General features: G+C 37.2%; 1 protein-coding gene across 1 annotated transcript; it reads left to right on the top strand.

Annotated features, from left to right (window-relative positions):
* The first annotated feature begins 2,321 nt into the window (after positions 1–2,321).
* On the top strand, positions 2,322–4,234 carry LOC144565409 (LYR family of Fe/S cluster biogenesis protein). Its single transcript, XM_078315158.1, has 2 exons — positions 2,322–2,652; positions 3,854–4,234. Exons 1-2 carry the CDS (start codon positions 2,440–2,442, stop codon positions 4,040–4,042), a joined length of 402 nt encoding a protein of 133 aa, XP_078171284.1. The 5' UTR covers positions 2,322–2,439; the 3' UTR covers positions 4,043–4,234.
* The last annotated feature ends 20,069 nt before the right edge of the window (positions 4,235–24,303 follow it).

The raw sequence follows: 24,303 nt of genomic DNA on the forward strand, positions 1-24,303 counted from the left end.
GTTTTTGAACCCTAAACGCTAAGCTATGGCATCAAAACACGCTATTTGAGGTAATAGCGGTTCGCTATAGCGCACAGCATGTAGCGCAAATAGCACGCGCTATGTAACATGAGATTTTTTTTTTTTTAATTTATATGGCTTTAAATAAAGGCTCAGATTGGATTTTAACCGTGATTTTTTTTTTTGCAATTGACATACTAAGTTTTTATATTAAACTATTAATTATTAAATGAGAGATCCATCAAACAAAATCAAATAAGGAAGCTACAGCGTGTTATGCAACATGAGATGTTTTTTTTTATTTTCAATTTATATGAGCTTTAAATAAATGCTCAGATTGAATATATTAAGATGTTTCTTGAAGTAACAAAATGATACTTACTATATGGTAGTTTGAATATTTTGAATAGATTAAGATAGTTAATTATGCCATGATGTCTAGGTTATTTTGAAATTTAAATAGAAAAAAGATAGATTATGTCATGATGTTGAATATATTTTGAATAGAAAAAAATCAATAGTTTATGATATTAGTATTACTATGGATATTTTGAGTCGTAATTTGGACTTTATATTGGTTCAATATGAATATTATAATTTTTTAATCAATTTGATGTTATTTATTGTTCTATGAGACTTAGATAATGTTGATATTTAGTACAAATATATGATATAATTTTATAAAAATAAAAAAACGCTATGTAGCATAGTTTTCGCTATAGCGACGCTATTCGCTATAGCTTTTTTTTGCAAGCTTCCCGCTATGATGTGATAAACACTATTTAGAACCTTGGATATTAGTGAAAAATAAAAATTATCATCATACCCTTCTCTTCAAAAGCTAAAAATGTTCTTCCTCAGTTCCTATGTCATCACTTAGATTCAGTTAAAGGAAATTTTGTTCAAATCACCACTTGAACAAGCTATGTTATCAAGTCACCCTTCACTCATATCCACATAGCAACCGTGTAAATGCCGTGTTTTAGAATTCAGAGGCCGTTGGTACTTGGTAGAGTTTTTTTAACGGCGAAGGGCAAAGCTTAAAAGATAAGAGTAAAATGTAAGAACGGACGAAAAAAAAAAATGTGGGTAGAAATGCCATTGCAGTCCAAAAGTTTAAGACATAATTTAAACAAATCAATTAGAGATGGAAAAAGATTACCCTTTCTCAGTTTATTCTCCCTTCTTATTTTGTGCCAAAAAAAAATTAAAAAAGTAAACGGGCACAAAATTTTAAGATTTATTTTTCTTATGTTAAATAATTTGTTGAGGGGTTCAAATGCCTTTATTTTTTGTGCCTCTATTTTTAAAAACTTTAATAATTCAAAATTTAAAACTTAAAAGTCAAAATAAAATCATTGGATATGATCTACATCATTTTATCTATACACGTGTAAACAATTACGACATTTCAATTTTATTTTGGTTGTCATCAAGAGCTTGTAAAAAACGTACTAATTTGGATGATTTTTAGACATTGATTTTTGAACTCATTGATTCACATAAAAATAAAATTGAAATGTGATAATTTTTTTATGAGCACATAGAGAAAATAAGATAGATCACATCTAACGATTTTATTTTGACTTTGAAGTTTTAAATTTTGAGTTATTAAAGTTTTAAAAAATGGAGGCATAGTGGAGGCACAAAAAATTAAGGCATTTGAACCCTCATCTAATTTGTTAGTTAATTATAATCTAGCTACTAGTATGAATCATACTAGTGCCAACATCAGACACTTACGAACCAACATCAGGTAAAATAATTAGATTTTTGAAATGGAATATTTCGCTTATGTGCATACCTGTTTGCTGCTGGTACGATTCTGATTCATATTACATTAATTAAAAAAAATTTATATTATCATATATAAAAAGAATGTACATTAAACTTCTGGTTGAGTGTCTGATCAAAATAAAATGATTATGCTAAAACGAGAAAAACTTTCGCTTTAAATTTCTGATCGGAACAAAGGAGCAAACATCGGTGCAGAAGAATCGACGGGATTTGAGAGTGATGAAATTTCACGGTGAAATTGCACGAAAAAGCAAAGTATTTTGACGAGAATTCAATCGATTGGATTTGGCGCCTCTTAATAGTCTCTTCTTGTCAAAGTGTGAAATGCAATTTCAATGAATTATACAAATTACTTCTACTGAATTGAATTGAATTTAGTTAAAATTTCATTCCGATCCGATCAAAAGGTGAAATCTAATCTGGACCGTCCGATATGAAGGAGACACCGTTTCCAACTTGTGTCTCTGTTAAGTGGTCCCATTATTCAGTCATAATCAGCCTCGCGGTTAGTCCCTTCCTGCAGGCTGCAGGTGTCCAGTCCCGAACTAAACCATCTCCTTTGGTGTCGCTAGGTTTCCAAAATCCATCCAGGACCAACTATATCCATCCGAGGAACCGAAGCTCGATCGGAAGCATAGAGCAATGGCGTTCACGATGAGGGCCGTGAAGGTGCCGCCTCCCTCGGCGTCGCTGGAGGAGGCGAGGCACCGTGTCTTCGATCTCTTCAAGTCGGCGTGCCGCTCCCTTCCGACCGTCATGGAGATCTACACTCTTAACGACGTCGTTACCGTATCCCAGCTCCGATCCGCCATTTCCTCCGCGTTCCGTAAGAATGCTCATATCACCAATCCCAAGGTCTCTTTCTCTCTCTCTCTCACTTGCGCTTGATGGATCCACTCTTAAATAGGAACAGTAGTTGATAGAATGGTTGGACTTGTTGTTTATACTGTGTTTCAATCAGTGCTAGATATCAAGAATTATATTTTAGTTCAGTCAGAGTGGTATTCTTTTATGGGTTGCTTTGTCTTTGCCTTTCTGTTTGCTGTGCGACTATGGTTAAATACAACAATCAATTCTAAATGGTATAATTGTACCATAAAAAATTTGAAACGCTATACAAATCTGATGGTTGAATTGTTAGAAGCTTATTTGTATGTTAGGCTTGGCTCCTTTATGAGATGAATTTTATTGTTCCTTTCTGAGGTGAATTTCAGTGTTAAGATTCTTGAGGATTATCATGGTCTGAAGTCAAATAGGTATTAACAACAATATATTTGATTCTTAAATTTATGGAGTTAATTAGTCTCATGAATTTTGTCCAGCACTTTGCGAAGAGCCCAAGAGCTTGATTGTTTTTTAGATTAAAGGTCAATTTGGTCTTAAGGTTAGAGTAAAGAATTCCATTTTGGTTGTTTATCTTCTGTTTTTTTATTGATTTATGCACTATTTGAGTGTTAATTGAAGAAAAATTGGGTCAATTTGAGGTTAATTGGGGTTATCGCTAATTTTTGAGCTGGTACTGTACTGTTAAGGCTATATATTGTATGGCACTTTCAATCATATTGCAATCAAGATATCTAATATTCTTTTTTCTGCTCTCTAGCTACTAATGAACTTAAACCTGATCTAATAAGAATTCAGATTTGGGTTCAAATTGGAACTAGTCTGATGCTGGTTCATACTGTACAATATGCTACGTGTAAGTTTTGCAAGATTGTATGTAGAATTCCTCCCTAACTTTTTTTTTGAAGGTTAGATGGCATAAGTGCCACTAACAATATATTGATAAGAAAAAGTTATTTCCAAATCCTAGCTCACTAGAAACATAAGAACATAAAGTACAGTATGAATGTATGTAGAATTCCCCCCCTTGCTGCGCAGAAGGCCACCAGTTAGGTTTCCATTCTTAGCAGCTTTCTTATATGCATTGCCACGGCTTGAAGTCTCTGGAAACTCTGTTGTAGACTCAATAGTATCCGTGTTGAACTGGATCACTGCATTTAATTAAATTGTGGTCAACCAAAATTAAATTGAAAATTGTTATTTTGTAAAACAGGTGATTGACATGCTGCTGATTAAGGGACAGGAGGAGCTGAGCAATGTAGTGGAGCATGCAAAGCAGCGCCATCACATCATTGGCCAATATGTTGTCGACCGCACTGGAATGCACCATGGTGCAGGGGCCACCAAGGATCCCTCGACTTCTCAGTTCCTTGACAATTTCTATACCTCCAATTACTTCTGAATATTAAATAAAAAGACCCTAGAAAAATTCCTCTTCCCTTTTCTCCCCTTATTGTTTGCTCATTTTGCCCTTGTGATGGTTTTATGAAAAGCTGCTCGTAGATGCAGTAGACTTTTAATAAGAACTATTCTGATACCGTCTGAAATGTAGCTTTCAGCATTTCTTGTGACAAATCAATTTGTTTTCATGTTATTTTCATTGAACAGTTCATATTATCTTTCCGAGAAACTTTCAGGCTCTATCTACCGTTGTTAGGTTCAGGTAATATACTTTAATAGGTCCCGTCAATGGAACATTTTGGTGAAAGTTCCTTCTTGATACTAATATTTCGTTTAGCAATACAGAACGGAGTTTCTTCTTAAATTTCTCTGATTTTTACATGATTTTCGACATTTACTTTTTTTGGACAAAATTTATTGTGTCTTTTCTATGCATGGTGCCTTGGGCACGTTTAACAATACGCAACGTTTAGCACTTCCATTAGTCAGTTCGAATGGCCTAATTAACAATATTATTGAATAACAAAAAGTGCAGAAAGAAATTTCCTACTTAATGAGCCTTAATAAAAGCGTTGTAATAAATATCAAATTTAAATAGTTAGTACAGATTAGATCTGGGATGTATTGAGCCGACATTTTTATTAATATCCAAATTGAAAAGAAAAATATCAAATGTATCCGAACAAAATGAATTATCAATGTCCAAACCGGGTATTTTCGGCCGGTTGGATTAAAAATTCTGACCAGTCATTTGGCTGGTTGGATTAAAAATACTGACCGGCTAAAAATGGCCAGGCAGAATCTTTTTTTTTTTGAAATATTTATTAGATTACTTGTTTTGAAATATCTTACAGGTTAAATTATGCTAATTATGTTAAATTAGCACTAATTATGCTAAATTATGTTAAATTACGCTAAATTACGACAACACTAATTATGCAAAATGTTTAATTACACTAAATTATGCTAAATAATGTTAAATAGACACTACTAGAGTGCCGCAAAGACCTTCAATTGAAGTGCTTTATTAAGGTTGCAACCACCCCCTTTTGGTTCCATATGGAGACACTACAAGAGTGTTACGTAGACCTTCAATTGGAGTGTTGTACTAGAGTTGCAACTATCATTTTTTGTTGCCATATGGACACTACTAGAGTGCTGCAAAGACCTTCAATTGGAGTGTTTAATTAAGGTTGCAACTAACCTCTATTGTTGCCATATGGATACACTACTAGAGTGCTGCAAATATATTCAATTGGAGTATTTTATTAAGGTTGCAACTACCCTCATTTGTTGCAATATGGAGACACTACAAGAGTGCTACAGAGACCTTCTATTGGAGTGTTGTATTAGGATTCCAACTAGCCTCTTTTGTTGCCATCTGGACACACTATAAGAGTGCTGCAAAAACCTTCAATTAGAGTGTTTAATTAAGGTTGCAACTAACCTCTTTTGTTGCCATACGGAGACACTACTAGAGTGCTACAAATACATTCAACTGGAGTATTTTATTAAGGTTGCAACTACCCTCATTTGTTACAATATGCAGACACAACAAAAGTGCTGCAGAGACCTATCGGAGAGATGTATTTGGGTTGCAACTACCCTCTTTTGTTGCCATCAAGAGACATTATTAGAGGGCAACAAAGACATTCAATTGGACTATTTTATTAAGGTTGCAACTACCATCTTTTGTTGTCATATGAATACACTACAAGAGTGCTGCAAATTCCTTCAATTAGAGTGTTGTATTGGGGTTGAAAGTACCCTATTTTGTTGCCATATGAAGACACTACAACAGTGCTGCAAACACCTTCAATTGGAATGATGTATTAAAGTTGCAACTACCCCCTTTTCCTGCCATATGGAGACACTACTAGAGTGTTGCAAAGACCTTCAATTAAAGTGTTATATTAAGGTTGCAACTACCCTCTTTTGTTGCTATATGGAGACACTACAAGAGTGTTGCAGAGACCTTCAATGTAAGTGTTGTATTAGGATTGCAACTACGCTCTTTTGTTGCCATCTGGAAACACTACTAGAGCGTTGCAAAGACCTTCAATTGGAGTGTTTTATTAAGGTGGCAACTAACCACTTTTGTTGCCATTTGGAGACACGACTAGAGTGCTGCAAAAACCTTCAATTGGAGTATTTTATTAGGGTTGCAAGTACCCTTTTTTGTTGACATTTAGAGACACTACTAGAGTACTGCAAACATCTTCAATCGACGTGATGTATTAAAGTTGCAACTACCCTCTTTTGTTGCCATATGGAGACACTGCAAAAAGTGTTGCAAAGACGTTCAATTGAAGTGTTGTATTAAGGTGGCAACTGTTGGGTTTCGGGGTCTCCAAAACCCATTTAGGCCTAAGCTGCGGAAAGACCGTAAAACAAACATTTTACTTCTAACTTAAGCCGTGGATTAAAAGGATATGCCCGAAAGACCACCAAAGGTGTCCCTCTCCAATCTTTCATTGCGAGGACCTTTTAATCCTTTACAGATCTACTCCATAATTGATTTCTAAAAATTAAATCTATTTAACAATTAAATAAATTAATATAACATTTATACTTCATTTCCAAATTCAGATTAGAATGTAGACCGAGCGAGAAGAGCGACTTAGGGAATGACTTGTCTCGGAGCACCAGATGTCTCATGCCTATATCGGTTATCCACCAGGACTAACCAGAGAGCGATTTATTTCTTTTGCCAAAAATACCGTAAATCGCGAGATTCTGCAAAAACAATATTCACCAAGAAAAGACGAAAATACGTAAACACGAATTTGCAGTTATTCAGATTCACTAATAAGCAAAACTGAAATACTGCGAAATTTAGAAAAACACTATTCACCAATCCTGCAAATATACTTCTCAACAACCCGCAAGATTATACGTGGATTACGTATAACTTCCTTTTCTAACCCGAAATACTATTTGGGAGAGAAACCGAGAAAGAGAGAAAATACCAATTCGATTTGACACGAAACGATATGAGTGAATTAGTGATTTCCTACCCCTCTACCCTTATTTATAGGCATTTGTGGCGGTTGCCAAGTTACAATAGTAAGGAGGTTATGAATAGTAAGGAGGTTCCAACATGAAAAACCAAAATGTCCTCGGTGGATAAGGATGATGACATGTCATGTGGATAAGGATGACATGTGAAAAGATCAAAATGCCCTTGGTCTAAAATCAATTAACATCCATATAATTATTCTGAACAATTATATTTCTTGCGGTTATTATTTCGGTAACTTTTATACAACGTACTGAGTACGTTTATAAATTAACATTTTGATTTTGCTTTGCCATTTTTACATGACATTTATAATTTAATTATATCACGTATAATTAATTATAACTATCTTATTATTAATCATAATCAATTAATAATTAATCAATAAGATTCTCCGAGTAGCTCCTATACGATGTGACATGTTCGCACAAAAGTGTATCATAAAGTTTTAGTACAGCAAGCTGTACCTTTTAAACCATGAGTTAACTTCCGATTAAGACTGCAAATGCACCATCCTATCGTATAGTAAAATCAGGTATCGATCCACAGGACGGTTCAAATATAAACTCGACTCTACTTAAATTAATTAGGTACTAGAAATTGAAAAGGTTGGTTTGGTTTGTTTTAAGTTCCTAAACTTGATTGCAATAATTAAATGACAGTAATTAAAAGTTTGATTTTAGAATATTGTAAAAAAAAGCGTTTCCAGGGTTTCAGATTTCATCTTCAACTCTTCCTCAAGAGCTCTGCATGTTCAATTGAAGTGTTGTATTTGGGTTGCATCTGCCCACTTTTTTTGCTATCTATATATACAACTAGAGTGCTGCAAAGACCTTCAATTGGAGTGCTGATAAGATAATAGGGGCTTTACATTCCTAATACAACACTCCCATTGAAGGTTTTTGGAGCACTTAAGTTATCTCACTAGATGGCAAGCTAATAGAACATTTACAACCCTAATACAACACTTCAATTGAAGGTGTTTGGAGCAGTTCAGAGAGCTATGGCAAGATCAAATGGCCTAATACAACACTCCAATTAAAGGTGTTTGGAGCACTCTAGTTGCGTCTCTAGATGGCAAGAAAATATGGCATTTACAACCCTAATACAACACTCCAATTGAAGGTGTTTCGAGCAATCTAGTATTGACTCTATATAACAAGATAATACGACATTTCCAACCCTAATATAACACTCTAATTGAAGGTTTTTGGAGCACTCTAGTTGTGTCTCCAGATGGAAGGATAATAGCGCATTTACAACGGTAATACAACACTCCAATTGAAGGCATTTGGAGCACTCTAGTCGTGTCTCTATATGGCAAGATAAAATGGCCTAATACAACACTCCAATTGAATGTGTTTGGAGCACTCTAGTAGTGTCTCTATATAACAAGATAATACGACATTTACAACTCTAATACAACACACTAATTGAAGGTTTTTGGAGCACTCTAGTTGTGTCTATAGATGGCAAGATAATAGCGCATTTACAACCACAATACTACACTCCAATTGAAGGTGTTTGGAGCACTCTAGTCGTGTCTCTATATGGCAAGATAAAAGGGCCAAATACAACACTCCAATTGAATGTGTTTGGACCACTCTAGTAGCATCTATATATGGCAAGATAATAGGGCAGTTACAACTCTAATACAACACTCCAATTGAAGGTGTTTGGAGCACTTTAGTAGTGTCTCCCAATGACAAGATAATAGAGCATTTACAACCCAAATACAACACTCCAATTGAAGGTGTTTGGAGCACTCTAGTAGTGTCTCTAGATAGTAAGATAATAGGACATTTACAACCCTAATACAACACTCCAATTGTAGGCGTTTGGAGCACTCGAGTAGTGTCTCCAGATGACAAGATAATAGGGCATTTACAACCCTAATACAACACTTCAATTGAAGGCGTTTGGAGCACTCAAGTAGTGTATCCAGATGACAAGATAATAGGGCATTTACAACCCTAATACAACACTCCAATTGAAGGTGTTTGGGGGCACTCTAGAAGTGAATCCAGATGGAAAGATAATAAGGCATTTGCAACCGTAATACAACTCTGGAATTGAAGGTGTTTGGTGCACTCTAGTAATTTGTCCAGATATCAAGAAAATAGGGCTTTTACAACCCTAATAAAGCACTCCAATTGCTGGTGTTAGGAGCACCCTTGTAATGTCTCAAGTTGACAACATAATAGGGCATTTACAACCCTAAAACAACACTCAAATTGAAGGTGTTTGGAGCACTCGAGTAGTGTCTCCGGATGGAAAGATAATTGGACTCCAATTGCTGGTGTTTGGAGAACTCTAGTAGTGTTTCCTGATGGAAAGATAATAGAGCATTTACAATCCTAATACAACAATCCAATTGAAGGTGTTTGGAGCACTCAAGCAGTGTTTCCATATGACATGATAATAAGGCCCTTACAACCAAAATACAACACTCCAAATGAAGGTTTTTGGAGCACTCTAGTGGTGTCTCTAGATGACAAGATAATATCGCATTTAAAACCCTAATACAACACTCCAATTGAAGGTTTTTGGACTACTATAGTCATGTCCCTATATGGCAAGATAAAAAGGGCCTAATACAACACTCTAATTGAAGGTGTTTGGAGCACGCTACTAGTGTCTCTATATTGCAAGATAAAAGAGAATTTAAAACCCTAATACTGTTAGTTTTGTGTTCTAAAAGTTATCTTATGTTGATTACTTTTATATATTATGTTTATGAATTGGATGTTATATGCATTTTGTTCCATGAAATTTATGTTTATCTTTAGAAGTGTTCAAGAAGATGCTCTTGGTCTTGAACCATAGAACTCTATATGATGACAAGCATAAATCTCTAAAATGTTCACAAACTTGGTTATTAGCATGGAACACTAATATACCATGATAAGTTTGTCATGTTGATTAAAGTACATTGTAGTTCTATAAATGTTGATAAAGGCTTATCGTTTAATAACATGAGTATATGAAAGGTTTCATATATTGAACAGACCTAACGAATGAAAATATTATATGGGTTATGTTAGTGTCATTAATATTTTCATTGTGTCTTGGAATTCTAAGATATGAGATGTATTTCTTTTTCACATGAGAAGTATATAATGTAATTAGTATTAAAAGTTGCTTATCATAAGTGGTGATAAAAATATTAGTTCCTTGTATATAACTTGTGCGGGAGAAAGTTATATGTCAATAGTATCATTGCCCCTCATTTATAATGAGTGATGATATTTTATGGGCCCCTTGGTAAAGTAGAATTATAATGCATGCAATATAACTGAAGTGCAGTTATATATTTATAATTTACTTAAGAGACCAAGAAACAAATATAATACAAAGATGACACAGTCCGACTTTGTATATTATTCATAATATCATGTGGCAAGGAATAGACACAAGTAATGTTATTTGTAACGTTACTTTAAAGGATCATGTATTGTAAAAATGATACTTTACATCTATGTTATTTGGGTAACTATAATGTATAGCTAGAATACCGCTTATAGTTTATGGTAATAAAATGTTTTATGCCATTGCCAACATAACACAGATCCTCCATATAGGTCACACCAACTGAACGAGAAAAAAGAAGGATATTTTATTTATATGATGTATATTGTTTCATATGACATGAAATAATATACATGTGATAAATAAATATCATGACTGCTTAGAACGAAGATAAATTTATGAGAAGTGTGTATATATATTATTTGGTATAATATGATGCATATTATATAGTATAATATCATGACACATAATTAATAATGTGCAAAACATTGTTATAACATAAGTTTATTAAAACCCAAAATGAATATGAGTTGAGGCTGGTACTGTAGCAGTTACTGTAGCTCGCACTGTAGCGTGTACTGTAGCAGCGGCTAGGGTTAGCTCTTTTAATAAGGAGAATTATACTAGGAATGTTATATAATGAAAACCCTAGTATATTTGTATATAAGGAGAGGTAGAGAAGGCATTTTAGTAGCAAGAATTTTTCTGAAAATTTATTTCCTTCTCTTCCTCTCCCTCCTAGCCGCCATCCCTCTTCCTCTCATATTATTGATTTCTCTAGTAAAAAATTATTAGAAGAACAAGAAGGGTTATTAACTAGGTTCTAAGCTTAGATTAGATTAAGATCTCTAGCAAGGTCTTTCTAATCCTTGTTTAGTTCAAGGTGAACACTAGGAGGCCGTTTCGACAAACGAAGGTATCCAAGAGATCTAGAAGAGAATCCGACTTCTCTCTATTTACCAAACTGACATTTGGTAGAGGTATATCCAAATTACCCTTAGTAAATAGATTTGTGATATCCATTTGCATACATTTGAATTGTTGTAATAGAATTAGCATAATAAAGTCGATCCGTAGATGCTTGTAAGAAGGTTAAAATTTTTGAATTTATTGCCTTGCCGCATCATGAAATCCTTCAAATACAACACTCCAATTGAAGGTATTTGTAGCACTCCAGTAGTATCTCCAGATGTCAAGATAATGACATTTACAACCCTAATACAAGACACCAATTGAAGGTGTTTCGAGCACCCGAGCAGTGTCTACAGATGACAAGATAATAGGGCCTTTACAACTGCCATACAACACCCCAATTGAAGGTGTTTGGAGCACCCTAGTAGTGTCTCCAAATGACAACATAATAGGGCATTTACAATCCTAATACAACACTCCAATTGAACGTGTTTGGAGCACTCTAGTAGTGTCTCTAAATGGTAAGATAATAGGGCATATAACCCTAATACAACACATCAATTGAAGGTGTTTGGAGCACTCTAGTTGTGTTTCTATATGGCAAGATAAAAAGGGCCTAATACAACACTCCAATTGAAGGTGTATGGAGCACTCTAGTAGTGTCTCAAGATGGCAAAATAATAGGGCTTTTACAACCCTAATACAACCCCCAATTGAAGGTGTTTGGTGCACCCTAGTAGTGTCTCCAAATAACAAGATAATAGGGCAATTACAAGCCTAATACAACACTCTAATTGAAGGTGTGTGGAGCACTCTAGTAGTGTCTCTAGATGGTAAGATAATATGACATTTACAACTCTAATACAACAGTCCTATCGAAGGTGTTTGGAGCACTCTAGTCGTGTCTCTATATGGCAAGATAATAGGGCATTTACAATCCAAATATAACACTCCAATTGAAGGTGTTTGGGGCATTCTAATCGTGTCTCTATATGGCAAGAAAAAAAAGCCTAATACAACACTCTAATTGAAAGTGTATGGAGCACTCTAGTAGTGTCTCAAGATGGAAATATAATAGGGCTTTTACAACCCTAATACAACCCCCCAGTTGAAGGTGTTTGGTGCACCCTAGTAGTGTCTCCAAATGACAAGATAATAGGGAAATTACAATCCTAATACAACACTCCAATAGAAGGTGTCTAGAGCATAGTAGTGTCTCTAGATGGTAAGATAATATGGCATTTACAACCCTAATACAACAGTCCTATCGAAGGTGTTTGGAGCACTCTAGTCGTGTTTCTATATGGCAAGATAATAGGGCATTTACAACCCAAATACGACACTCCAATTGAAGGTGTTTGGGGCACTCTAATCGTGTTTCTATATGGCAAGATAAAAGAGCCTAATACAACACTCTAATTGAAGGTGTATGGAGCACCCTGATCGTGTCTCTATAAGGCAAGATAATAGGGGCTTTTACAACCCAAATACGACACTCCAATTGAAGGTGTATAGAGCACTCTAGTAATGTCTCTCGATGACCAGATAATATGGCATTTACAATTCTAATACAACACACCAATTGAATGTGTTTGGAGCACTATAGTAGTGGCTCCAGATGGCAAGATAATAGTGCATTTAGAAACCGAATACAACACTGCAATTGAAGGTGTTTGGCACACCCTAGTTGTGTCTCCACATGGCAAGATAAAAGGGCATTTACAACCCAAATACAACACTCCAATTGAAGGTGTTTGGAACCCACGATCAGTGTCTCTAGATGACAAGATAATAAGGCCTTTACAACCCTAATACAGCACTCCTATTAAAGGTTTTTGGAGCACTCTAGTTGTGTCTCTAGATTGCAGGATAATAGTGTATTTACAGCCCTAATACAACACTTCAATTGAAGGTGTTTGAGGCACACTAGTCGTGTCATTATATGGCAAGATAATAGGGAAATTACAATCCTAATACAACACTCCAATTGAAGGTGTGTGTAGCACTCTAGTAGTGTCTCTAGATGGTAAGATAATATGACATTTACAACTCTAATACAACACTCCTATCGAAGGTGTTTGGAGCACTTTAGTCGTGTCTCTATATGGCAAGATAATAGGGCATTTACAACCCAAATACGACACTCCAATTGAAGGTGTTTGGGGCACTCTATTCGTGTCTCTATATGGCAAGATAAAAGAGACTAATACAACACTCTAATTGAAGGTGTATGGAGCACTCTAGTAGTGTCTCAAGATAACAATATAATAGGGCTTTTACAACCCTAATACAACCCCCCAGTTGAAGGTGTTTGGTGCACCCTAGTAGTGTCTCCAAATGACAAGATAATAGGGAAATTACAATCCTAATACAACACTCCAATTGAAGGTGTCTAGAGCATAGTAGTGTTTCTAGATGGTAAGATAATATGACATTTACAACCCTAATACAACAGTCCTATTGAAGGTGTTTGGAGCACTCTAGTCGTGTCTCTCTATATGGCAAGATAATAGGGCTTTTACAACCCAAATATGACATTCCAATTGAAGGTATGGAGCACTCTAGTAGTGTTTCCCGTTGACCAGATAATATGGCATTTACAATTCTAATACAGCACACCAATTGAATTTGTTTGGAGCACTATAGTAGTGTCTCCAGATGGCAAGATAATAGTGTAATTAGAACCCGAATACAACACTCCAATTGAAGGTGTTTGTCGCACCCTAGTAGTGTCTCTAGATGGCAAGATAAAAGGGCATTTACAACCCAAATACAACACTCCAATTGAAGGTGTTTGGAACCCACGATCAGTGTCTCTAGATGACAAGATAATAGGGCCTTTACAACCCTAATACAACACTCCTATTAAAGGTTTTTGGAGCACTCTAGTTGTGCCTCTAGATTGTAGGATAATAGTGCATTGACATCCCTAATACAACATTTCAATTGAAGGTGTTTGAGGCACACTAGTCGTGTCACTATATGGCAAGATAATAGGGAAATTACAATCCTAATACAACACTCCAACTGAAGGTGTCTAGAGCACTCTAGTAGTGTCTCTAGATGATAAGATAATATGGCATTTATAAACCTAATACAACAGTCCTATCGAAGGTGTTTGGAGCACTCTGGTCGTGTCACTATATGGCAAGATAATAGGGCATTTACAACCCAAATACGACACTCCAAATGAGGGTGTTTGGGGCACTCTAGAAGTGTCTCATGATGGAAAGATAATAAGGCATTTGCAGCCGTAATACAACTTTCCAATTGAAGGTGTTTGGAGCACTCTAGTAATTTGTCTAGATGGCAAGATAGTAAGACATTTACAACCCTAATAAAACACTCCAATTGCTAGTGTTTTGAGTGCCCTTGTAATGTCTCCAGTTAAGAGGATAATAGGGCATTTACAACCTTAAAACAACAAGCCAATTGAAGGTGTTTGGAACACTCGAGTAGTGTCTTCAGATGACAAGATAATATGGCGTTTACAACACTAATACAACAGTCCCATTGAAGGTGTTTGGAGCATTCTAGTATTGTGTCCATATAGAAAGATAATAAGGCATTTGCAACCCTAATACAACACTCCAATTGAAGGTGTTTGGAGCACTCTAGTCATGTCTCGAGTTGGCAAGATAATAGGGCATTTACAACCCTAACACAACACACCAATTGCTATTGTTTGGAGTACTCTAATAATGTCTCAAGATGTCATGATAATAGGGCATTTACAACCCTAATACAACACTCCAATTGAAGGTGTTTGGAGCATTCTAATCATGTCTCTATATGTCAAGATAAAATGGCGCTTACAACACTAATACAACACTCCAATTGAAGGTGTTTGGAGCACTTTAGTAGTGTCTCCCGATGACAAGATAATAGAGCATTTACAACCAAAAGACAACACTCCAATTGAAGGTGTTTGGAGCACTCTAGTAGTGTCTCAACATGGCAAGATAATAGGGCATTTACAACCCAAATACAGACACCAATTGAAGGTGTTTGGAGCACCCGAGCAGTGTCTACATATGGCAAGATAATAAGGCGTTTACAGCCCTAATACAACACTCCAAATGACAAGATAATAGGGCATTTAAAACCATAATACAACACTCCAATTGAAAGTGTTTGGAGCACTCTTGTTGTGTCTCTAGATTGGAAGACAATAGGGCATTTACAATTTTCATACAACACTCCAATTAAAGGTGTTTGGAGCACTCTAATCATGTCTCTATATGGCAAGATAAAATGGCGTTTACAACACTAATACCACACTCCAATTGAAGGTGTTTGGAGCATTCTAGTATTGTCTCCATATAGAAAGAGAATAATGCATTTGCAACCCTAAAACAACACTCCAATTGAAGGTGTTTGGAGCACTCGAGTAGTGTCTCGAGATGGCAAGATAATAGGTCATTTACAACCCTAACACAACACACCAATTGCTGGTGTTTGGAGCACTCTACTATTGTTTCCAGATGGAAATATAATAGGGCATTTGCAACCCTAATATAAAACTCCAATTGAAGGTGTTTGGACCACTCTAGTAGTGTCTTTGTATGGCAAGATAATAGTGCATTTACAACCCTAAAACAACGCTCCAATTAAAAGTGTTTGGAGCACTCGAGTAGTGTCTCTAGATAGCAAGATAATAGGGCATTTACAACCCTAATGAAACATTCCAATTGCTGGTGTTTGGAGCACTCTATTAGTGTCTCCAGATGGCAAGATAATAGGGCATTTACAACCCTAATACAACACTGCAATTGAAGGTGTTTGGAACACTGTAGTAGTGTCTCCCGATGGACAGATAATAAGGCATTTGCAACCGTAATACAAAACTCTAATGGAAGGTGTTTGGAGCGCTCTAGTAATGTCTCCAGATGGCATGATAATACGGCATTTACAACCTTAATCTCCAGATGGCAAGATAATAGGGCATTTACAACCCTAATACAACACTCCAATTAAAGGAGTTTGGAGCACTCTAGTCGAGTCTCTATAGGGCAAGTTAATAGGGCATTTACAACCCAAATATGACACTCCATTTGAAGGTGTTTGGAGCACTCTAGTTTTGTCTTTATATGGCAAGATAATAGGGCATTTACAACCCTAATACAAAACACCAATTGAAGGTCTTCAGAGCCCTCTAGTCGTGTGTCTATATGGCAAGATGAAGGGCGTTTACAACCCTAATACAACACTCCAATTGAAAGTGTTTGCAACCGTAATACAACTCTGGAATTGAAGGTGTTTTGTGCACTCTGGTAATTTGTCCAGATAGCAAGAAAATAGGGCTTTTACAACCCTAATAAAGCACTCCAATTACTGGTGTTAGGAGCATCCTTGTAACGTCTCCAGTTGACAAGATAATAGGGCATTTAGAACCCTAAAACAACACTCGAATTGAAGGTGTTTGTAGCACTCCAGTAGTGTCTCAAGATGGAAATATAATAGGGCTTTTACAACCCTAATACAACCCCCAATTGAAGGTGTTTGGTGTACCTTAGTAGTCTTTCCAAATGACAAGATAATAGGGCATTTACAGCCCTAATACAACACACCAATTGAAGGTATTTGGATCCCATGATTAGTGTATCTAGATGACAAGATAATAGGGCCTTTACAACCCTAATACAAAACTCCTATTAAATGTTTTTGGAGCACTCTAGTTGTATCTCTAGATGGCTGCATAATAGTGCATTTACAACCCTAATACAACACTTCAATTGAAGGTGTTTCAGGCACAATAGTCGTGTCTCTATATGGCAAGATAATAGGGCATTTACAACCCAAATACGACACTCCAACTGAGGGTGTTTGGGGCACTCTAGAAATGTCTCATGATGGAAAGATAATAAGGCATTTCCAGCCGTAATACAACTTTCCAATTGAAGGTGTCTGGAGCACTCTTATAATTTGTCCAGATAATAAGGCATTTACAACCCTAATAAAATCTATTGCTGGTGTTAGGAGCGCCCTTGTAATGTCTCCAGTTAACAGGATAATAGGGCATTTACAACCCTAAAACAACACTCTAATTAAAGGTGTTTGGAGGACTCCAGTAGTGTCTCAAGATGGCAATATAATAGGCCTTTTACAACCCTAATACAACCCCCCAATTGAAGGTTTGGTGCACCCTATTAGTGTCTCCAAATGACAAGATAATAGGGCGTTTACAACCCTAATACAACACTACAATTGAAGGTGTGTGGAGCACTCTAGTAGTGTCTCTAGATGGTAAGATAATATAACATTTACAACCCTAATACAACAGTCCTATTGAAGGTGTTTGGAGCACTCTAGTCGTGTCTCTATATGGCTAGATAATTGGACATTTACAACCAAAATACGACACTCCAATTGAAGGTGTTTGAGGCACTCTAGTTGTGTCTCTATATGGCTAGATAAAAGAGCCTAATACAACACTCCAATTGAAGGTGTATGGAGAGCACTCTAGTAGTGTCTCCTGATGACCAGATAATATGGCATTTATAATCCTAATACAACACACCAATTGAATGTGTTTGTAGCACTATAGTAGTGTCTCCAGATGGCAAGATAATTTGGCATTTACAACCCAAATACAACACTCCAATTGAAGGTGTTTGGAACCCACGTTCTGTGTCTCTAGATGACAAGATAATATGGCCTTTACAACCCTAATACAACACTCATATTAAAGGTGTTTGGAGCACTCTAGTTGTGTCTCTAGACGGTAAGATAATAGTGCAACCCTAAACCCTAATACAACACTTCAATTGAAGGTGTTTGAGGCACACTAGTCGGGTCTCTATATGACAAGATAATAGGCCATTTACAACCCAAATACGACACTCCAAATGAGGGTGTTTGGGGCACTCTAGAACTGTCTCATGATGGAAAGGTAATAAGGCATTTGCAACCGTACTACAACTTTCCAATTGAAGGTGTTTGGAACACTCTATTAATTTGTCCAGATGGCAAGATAATAAGGCATTTACAACCCTAATAAAACACTCAAATTGCTGGTGTTAGGAGCGCCCTTGTAATATCTCCAGTTAACAAGATAATAGGGCATTTACAACCCTAAAACAACACTCCAATTGATGGTGTTTGGAGCACTCGAGTAGTGTCTCCAGATGGCAAGATAATAGGGGATTTACAACTCTAATAAAACACTCGAATTGCTGGTGTTTGGAGCACTCTAGTAGTATTTCCTGATGGCAACATAATAGGACATTTACAACCCGAATACAACACTCCAATTGATGGTGTTTGGAGCACTATAGTAGTGTCTCTAGATAGTAAGATAATAGGGCATTTACAACCCTAATACGACACTCCAATTGAAGGTGTTTGGAGCACTCTAGTCATGTGTCTATATGGAAAGATAATATGGCATTTGCAACCATAATACAACACTCTAATGGAAGGTTTTTGTGGCACTCTAGTTGTGTCTCTAGATGGCAAGATAATAGGGCATTTACAACCCTAATACAACACTCCAATTGAAGGTGTTTGGAGGACCCAAGCAGTGTCTACAGATGACAAGATAATAGGGCCTTTACATCTCTAATACAACACTCCATTTGAAGGTTTTTGCAGCACTATAATTGTGTCTCTATATGGCAAGATAATATGGCATTTACAACCCTAGTACAACATTCCAATTGAACTTTTTTGTAGCACTCTAGTAGTGGCTCTAGATGGCAGGATAATAGGGCATTTACATTTCGAATACAACACACCAATTGAAGGTGTTTGGAGCACACTAGTTGTGTATCTATATGGCTAGATAAAAGAGCCTAATACAGCACTCCAATTGAAGTCGTTTGGAGCACTCTAGCAGTGTCTCAAGATGGAAAGATAATAGGGTAGTTACAACCCTAACACAACAACCCAATTGAAGGTGTTTGGGGCACCCTAGTAGTGTCTCCAAATGACAAGATAATAGGGCATTTACAACCCTAATACAACACTCCAACTGTAGGTGTTCGGAGCACTCTAGTCGTGTCTTTATATGGCAAGATAATTGGGCATTTACAATCCAAAAACAACATTCCAAATGAAGGTGTTTAAAGCACTCTAGTAATGTCTCCATATGACAAGAGAAGATGGCAGTTGCAACCTCGATACAACACTCCAATTGAAGGTGTTTGGAGCACTTTAGTAGTGTCTCCAGGTGGAAAGATAATAAGGCGTTTACAACCCTAATACAACACTCCAATTAAAGGTGTTGGGAGAACTCTAGTAGTGTATCTGTATAACAAGATAATAGGGCATTTACATCCGTAATTAACACTCCAATTGAAGGTGTTTGAAGCACTCTAGTCATGTCTCCAGATAACAAGATAATAGGGCAATTACAATCCTAATATAACAATCTAATTGAAGGTGTTTGGAGCTCGTAAGGCTTAGTCTGAATTGTATGCTATTGTAGTGTTTATGTTTGAATTGTAACGGTTTGTATAATTGCTATGTTTGAACTGGTTGTTGCTGTATGAATTTTATGTTGTTTTATTTTATGGACTCGACGGTATTGTATTATTTTTTGCTGTATCTGGATTTTATGAATTTTATGTTGTAGTATTTATGTTGTACATGGGCTGCATTATTTTTGAATATGCTAGAAATAAGTATAGTTCTAAAATAGTCTAACATAGTTCAACAATACAATCAAAAGCGCTATTAAAGTTCATAACTTAGTTCAAACCAAATAAATCAGTTCACATAAGCAAAATAGCAAGTTTATCTGCCACCACGTCTCAATAAACCTAACAAATGACTAGTTCTTCTGGTACCAGCTGCAGGTGCGGCATTACTTATAGAGGCTTGGCTAATAGATGATTGGCTTACCGGAGGAGGGGGTTGTGTTCTACCAGTTGCTTCAGCAACAACTCTAGCATTTTCTCTTTCGTTGTGTTCGTTTATAGCATTTAAATATAACAACACAATTCAGTCAGTAATATAATACAATCATAAATTAAATTCGTACAATGCTACATACCTGCCCTGCGCCTGTCAAAAATAGAACGGCGAGCCCGATTTCCCGACGGTCGCCTACCACCCATCTCGTCCATGGTCATTACAATACGCTTGTGTCTCCTCCTCCCCTTTCTTATCCATCCTTTCGAAGGGAGTATCATATCACCGACATATGCAGGCCACTCATGCTGGTCGGGATAAGAATGGAAAGATCCACCCCAAGTGGCAGCAAGGTAATCGGTACGATACATGTCTGCGACATAGTGATCCTCGCAGAAGTTTCTCACTCGGAATACGGCCATCACGTGACTACAGGGTATGAAAACTAGCTGGGGTCCTTGGCATGTACAGTTCACCTCCCTGCCATCTCTGAATTTAACAACGTACTTGCAAGTCCTCTTCACAAACTCCATAGTGCCATCTGGTCTACGGCTGGTAGGAACGTACTCATTTGGATTTTGCACTTCGAATTATGTACCATCATTCCCCATCGGGATCAGGGTCATAGTTGCACCTTTGTCCCTGTGTTGTCTTAGTTTGTCCTCCACCCTTGTTGAAAATGACTGCTCCCTCCTTATTAATTCTATGGCCTTAGCACGCCGTTCCTGAAACCAGGCATTTAACTTGTAGAATGTGTCCTCTACAACTGCAGCCACAGGCAACATCCAGCTCTGCTTGAAGACTGCATTCAGCGACTCGGACCCGTTGGTGGTTATTATTCCCCAATGCCAACCTCCATCACGAGATTGATATATTTTCTCATATGCTGGTGGCTCGTTGACATCTCTGGAATTATTTTTGTCCACCTTCATTAAGTAGAGATTTGGCTTTTGCATGTACTACATAAAAAATAAGGAAATACAATAATATAAGTAAACAATTATACTAAAAAAATAGTCCACTTCAAATACAATAATATATGTAAACAATTGAAATATGTATACCTTTGCAAAACTGCTAGTCATCTCTACCACCCTTCTCAGCTTTTTCTTTCTGCAATTTCATCTAAATGTTTCTAGAACCCATTTGTCGCCCCCGGTTGCCTTGAAAAGGTTCTCTGCAACGTGTTGCATACACAACCTGTGCGCACACTGGCCAGTACGTGTTGACCAACCGTAATCTTCACGATCAAAAACATATTTTATTCCTTTGTGCTGGTCTGATATCACACAGAAAAACTTTCCTTCCCTAATCACCCGTCTTCTTAAAAAGTGCATAAAGAATCTCCAGTTCTCACCATCCTCTTTCTGAACAATTGCAAAGGCCAAAGGCAACAACTGGTTCTTAACATCATATGCACATGCTATCAGTAGCCTCCCCTCGTAACGGCCAGACATGAAGCATGCATCAATGCTGATAATGAGTCTGATGTATGGCACAGCTTGGATACAAGTCCCAATATCCCATGCTATGCCCTTGAATTGTTGAGCTCCCTCTATTGCTCTCCTTATCAAAAAAGGGGCCATGCCACCGCTCATATACGATGCCGGCGTTTGTACTTGCCATGACCTGGAGCAATGGTGCCAGATAACCGTATAAATCCTTCCAACTACCGAATATTCTGCAAACTGCAAGTTCACAACCTCTCCACAGCCTGTTGTATTTTGGGGTTGCATATTTGTATTTGTGTCTGACGGTCCTAGCCACCGCCTTGATGCTAATCGATGGGTCCTCCTTAATGTCCTCCTCAATTGCATCGGTAATTAGTGATGCCGTCAGCTGTGCATGGTCTGTCCTTGTGGACGCAGACTTGCATGTATGAGGTGGTTCACACTTCTTAATTATCCATGCTTCTCCTGAACCCGCAGGGGTTGCAAAAAGGCGGAACTCGCACCGCGGGTGAGTTTTACATAATACAACCAACCTTGTTCGGTCCCTTTTGTGTATTTTACATTCCCAGTTGCCGTGAACATGAGTCTCGTTGATTTTCTTTATAAGTTCGTTTATGTTGGTATAAAGTTGCCCTGCGGCAAGTTCGTGATTGTATTCAACACGAGGACCAAAGAAACTAATGTCTGCCTCTTCAAAAGCTGTGGTGTCGTTGAATGTGGCCACTGGATGCTTATTTCCTCGACCTCTAATCGGGAATTTTTCTGCCTTGGATAAACCTGGTACATTTGCATCACTATCTGATAAGTCATCAGATTCCCAAACCCCTTGGTATTCATCCCCCGTTTTCATTTCCCTTTTTGGTATGGCATCAATAGCATCAACATCAATATCAATATCATTTCGATTAACGGGTACCGGTCCTAACTCTGGCATAGTTGGAAATCTAGGGATTATGGGTGTCTGTTTGGGTGGTGGTGGTAACTCTTCAGTATTTCCAGGGGAGTTGTGGTACCCCAAGTTGTCATAACCGGGGCTATGGTACCTCTGGTTGTCATAAGGGGAGTGCTGGTGGTACCCCTGGTTGTCAGAACCTGAAGGTCCAGCCCCAGCCGCACTTGAAGGTCCAGCCATAGCCCGGGGAACCCTCTTTGAATATATGTCCATTACCGGGATCCCACTGGTCGCAAATTGAGTGTACACAACTCTCCACAAATTCACATATGTTATTGGAAACCTAACAAAGTAAGGTCTACCCCCCCCCCCCCACGTGAGTTGTCAATCCGTGTAGCCAATTCTATTCCATACCTGTTGGGGTTTACAACAGTCTTTTCGTATATTAGCTGCTTAAGTTCCTGAAATGTGGTATTTTCATTAACCTCGAAGCCAAATGCGGCCTCTTTCGTGTACTGCACGCCATCTTGATGTGTTGTTTGCAATTCAAGCAATAAATCCTAATTTACGCTCAATTCGGTTGCAAGTGTACAACCTTGTCGAGTAGTACTTAGGGATCGTCTCCACAAGGACAAGTTGGAATATCAAAGTCTAACCTAACAATTTAATTTAGAAAAAGAAAGTAAAAAGGTTTTGGTTTGTTCAAAGGTTGGTTTGATTACGATTAAACTGAATTAAACTAAAGTCTTTAAAGCGAAATCTGATTTTTAACAAGTATGAGAAATTAGGGTTTCTTAGGGTTCCTATCCACTAATGTTACGATTAATTGGTATGTAAATTTTGTTCTTATATTTATGAAGGCACAGTTGGATGTTGTAGGTATAAAGTGATATTTCTATATTAATACCATCTTTAAATTAGAATAAACGTCACCTCTCGGTACTTGGCTACACTAATCTAAAGTCATTAAGTTCTTACTGTCCCAATTGATCTAGAAAACTATCTTTCACCTCTCGGTACTTGGCACAATTTTCTAAACTATTAGGTAAAGCCCGTATAAGACAAGCATCACCTCTCGGTACTTAGCTTATCAAATACCCTATTCTTAATGGTCTGGACCTAATATTCAATTTCTCAATTGCAAATACCAAATCCTAAGATTTCATGTGATTTCGATTAAGTCTTCACAATCAATTAAAATAAAGAATAGATCATAACAAAGAACAAGAACATATGAAATAAAACCAACTAAATCATAACAAAAGTTTCAAGTACAGCCCTAATCAACCCTAGAAAAGCCCTTAGCCAGTTATGGCTAAGACACAAATGAAATTAAAAGAGTAAAAGAGTTCCAAAGGAAAGAAAATAATAAAACCGGTTGATCAATGATGTTGTCTTCTCCCTTCTTCTCTCTTCCTTGCTTTTTCTTGTTCAAAACCAGAAATTCTCTCCCTAAAAAAAACGTCCTTAATATGTTCTACAGGTCCCCTTTTATACCCCCCCCCCTCTAAAACCTAAGAATAACTCCCTAAAAATAGTAAATTCGGGTTCTGAACCGACTTATTGCAGGCCGCAATGGGTGGAGGCAGTTAACTGGTTGCGCAGAAGAAACTGGAGAGGTCATTGCGGGCCGCAATGGATATGGCTACGGGCCGCAATAACTGTGCTGAAAAGAAGAGGCTCTGGCTTGTTGTGTTGCGGGCCGCAATGCATTCTGCAGTTGCTCCAATCTTCGTGCTAACTCACCCGTTTTGCTTCGTTAAGCTCCAAACACTTGATTACCTGTAAAATAAACATAACTAGGGCAGTAACTTGAACTTTTGGAC

The sequence above is a fragment of the Carex rostrata genome, chromosome 14 (genome assembly GCF_964058835.1).
Source record: "Carex rostrata chromosome 14, lpCarRost1.2, whole genome shotgun sequence".
Classification (NCBI taxonomy): Eukaryota; Viridiplantae; Streptophyta; class Magnoliopsida; order Poales; family Cyperaceae; genus Carex; species Carex rostrata.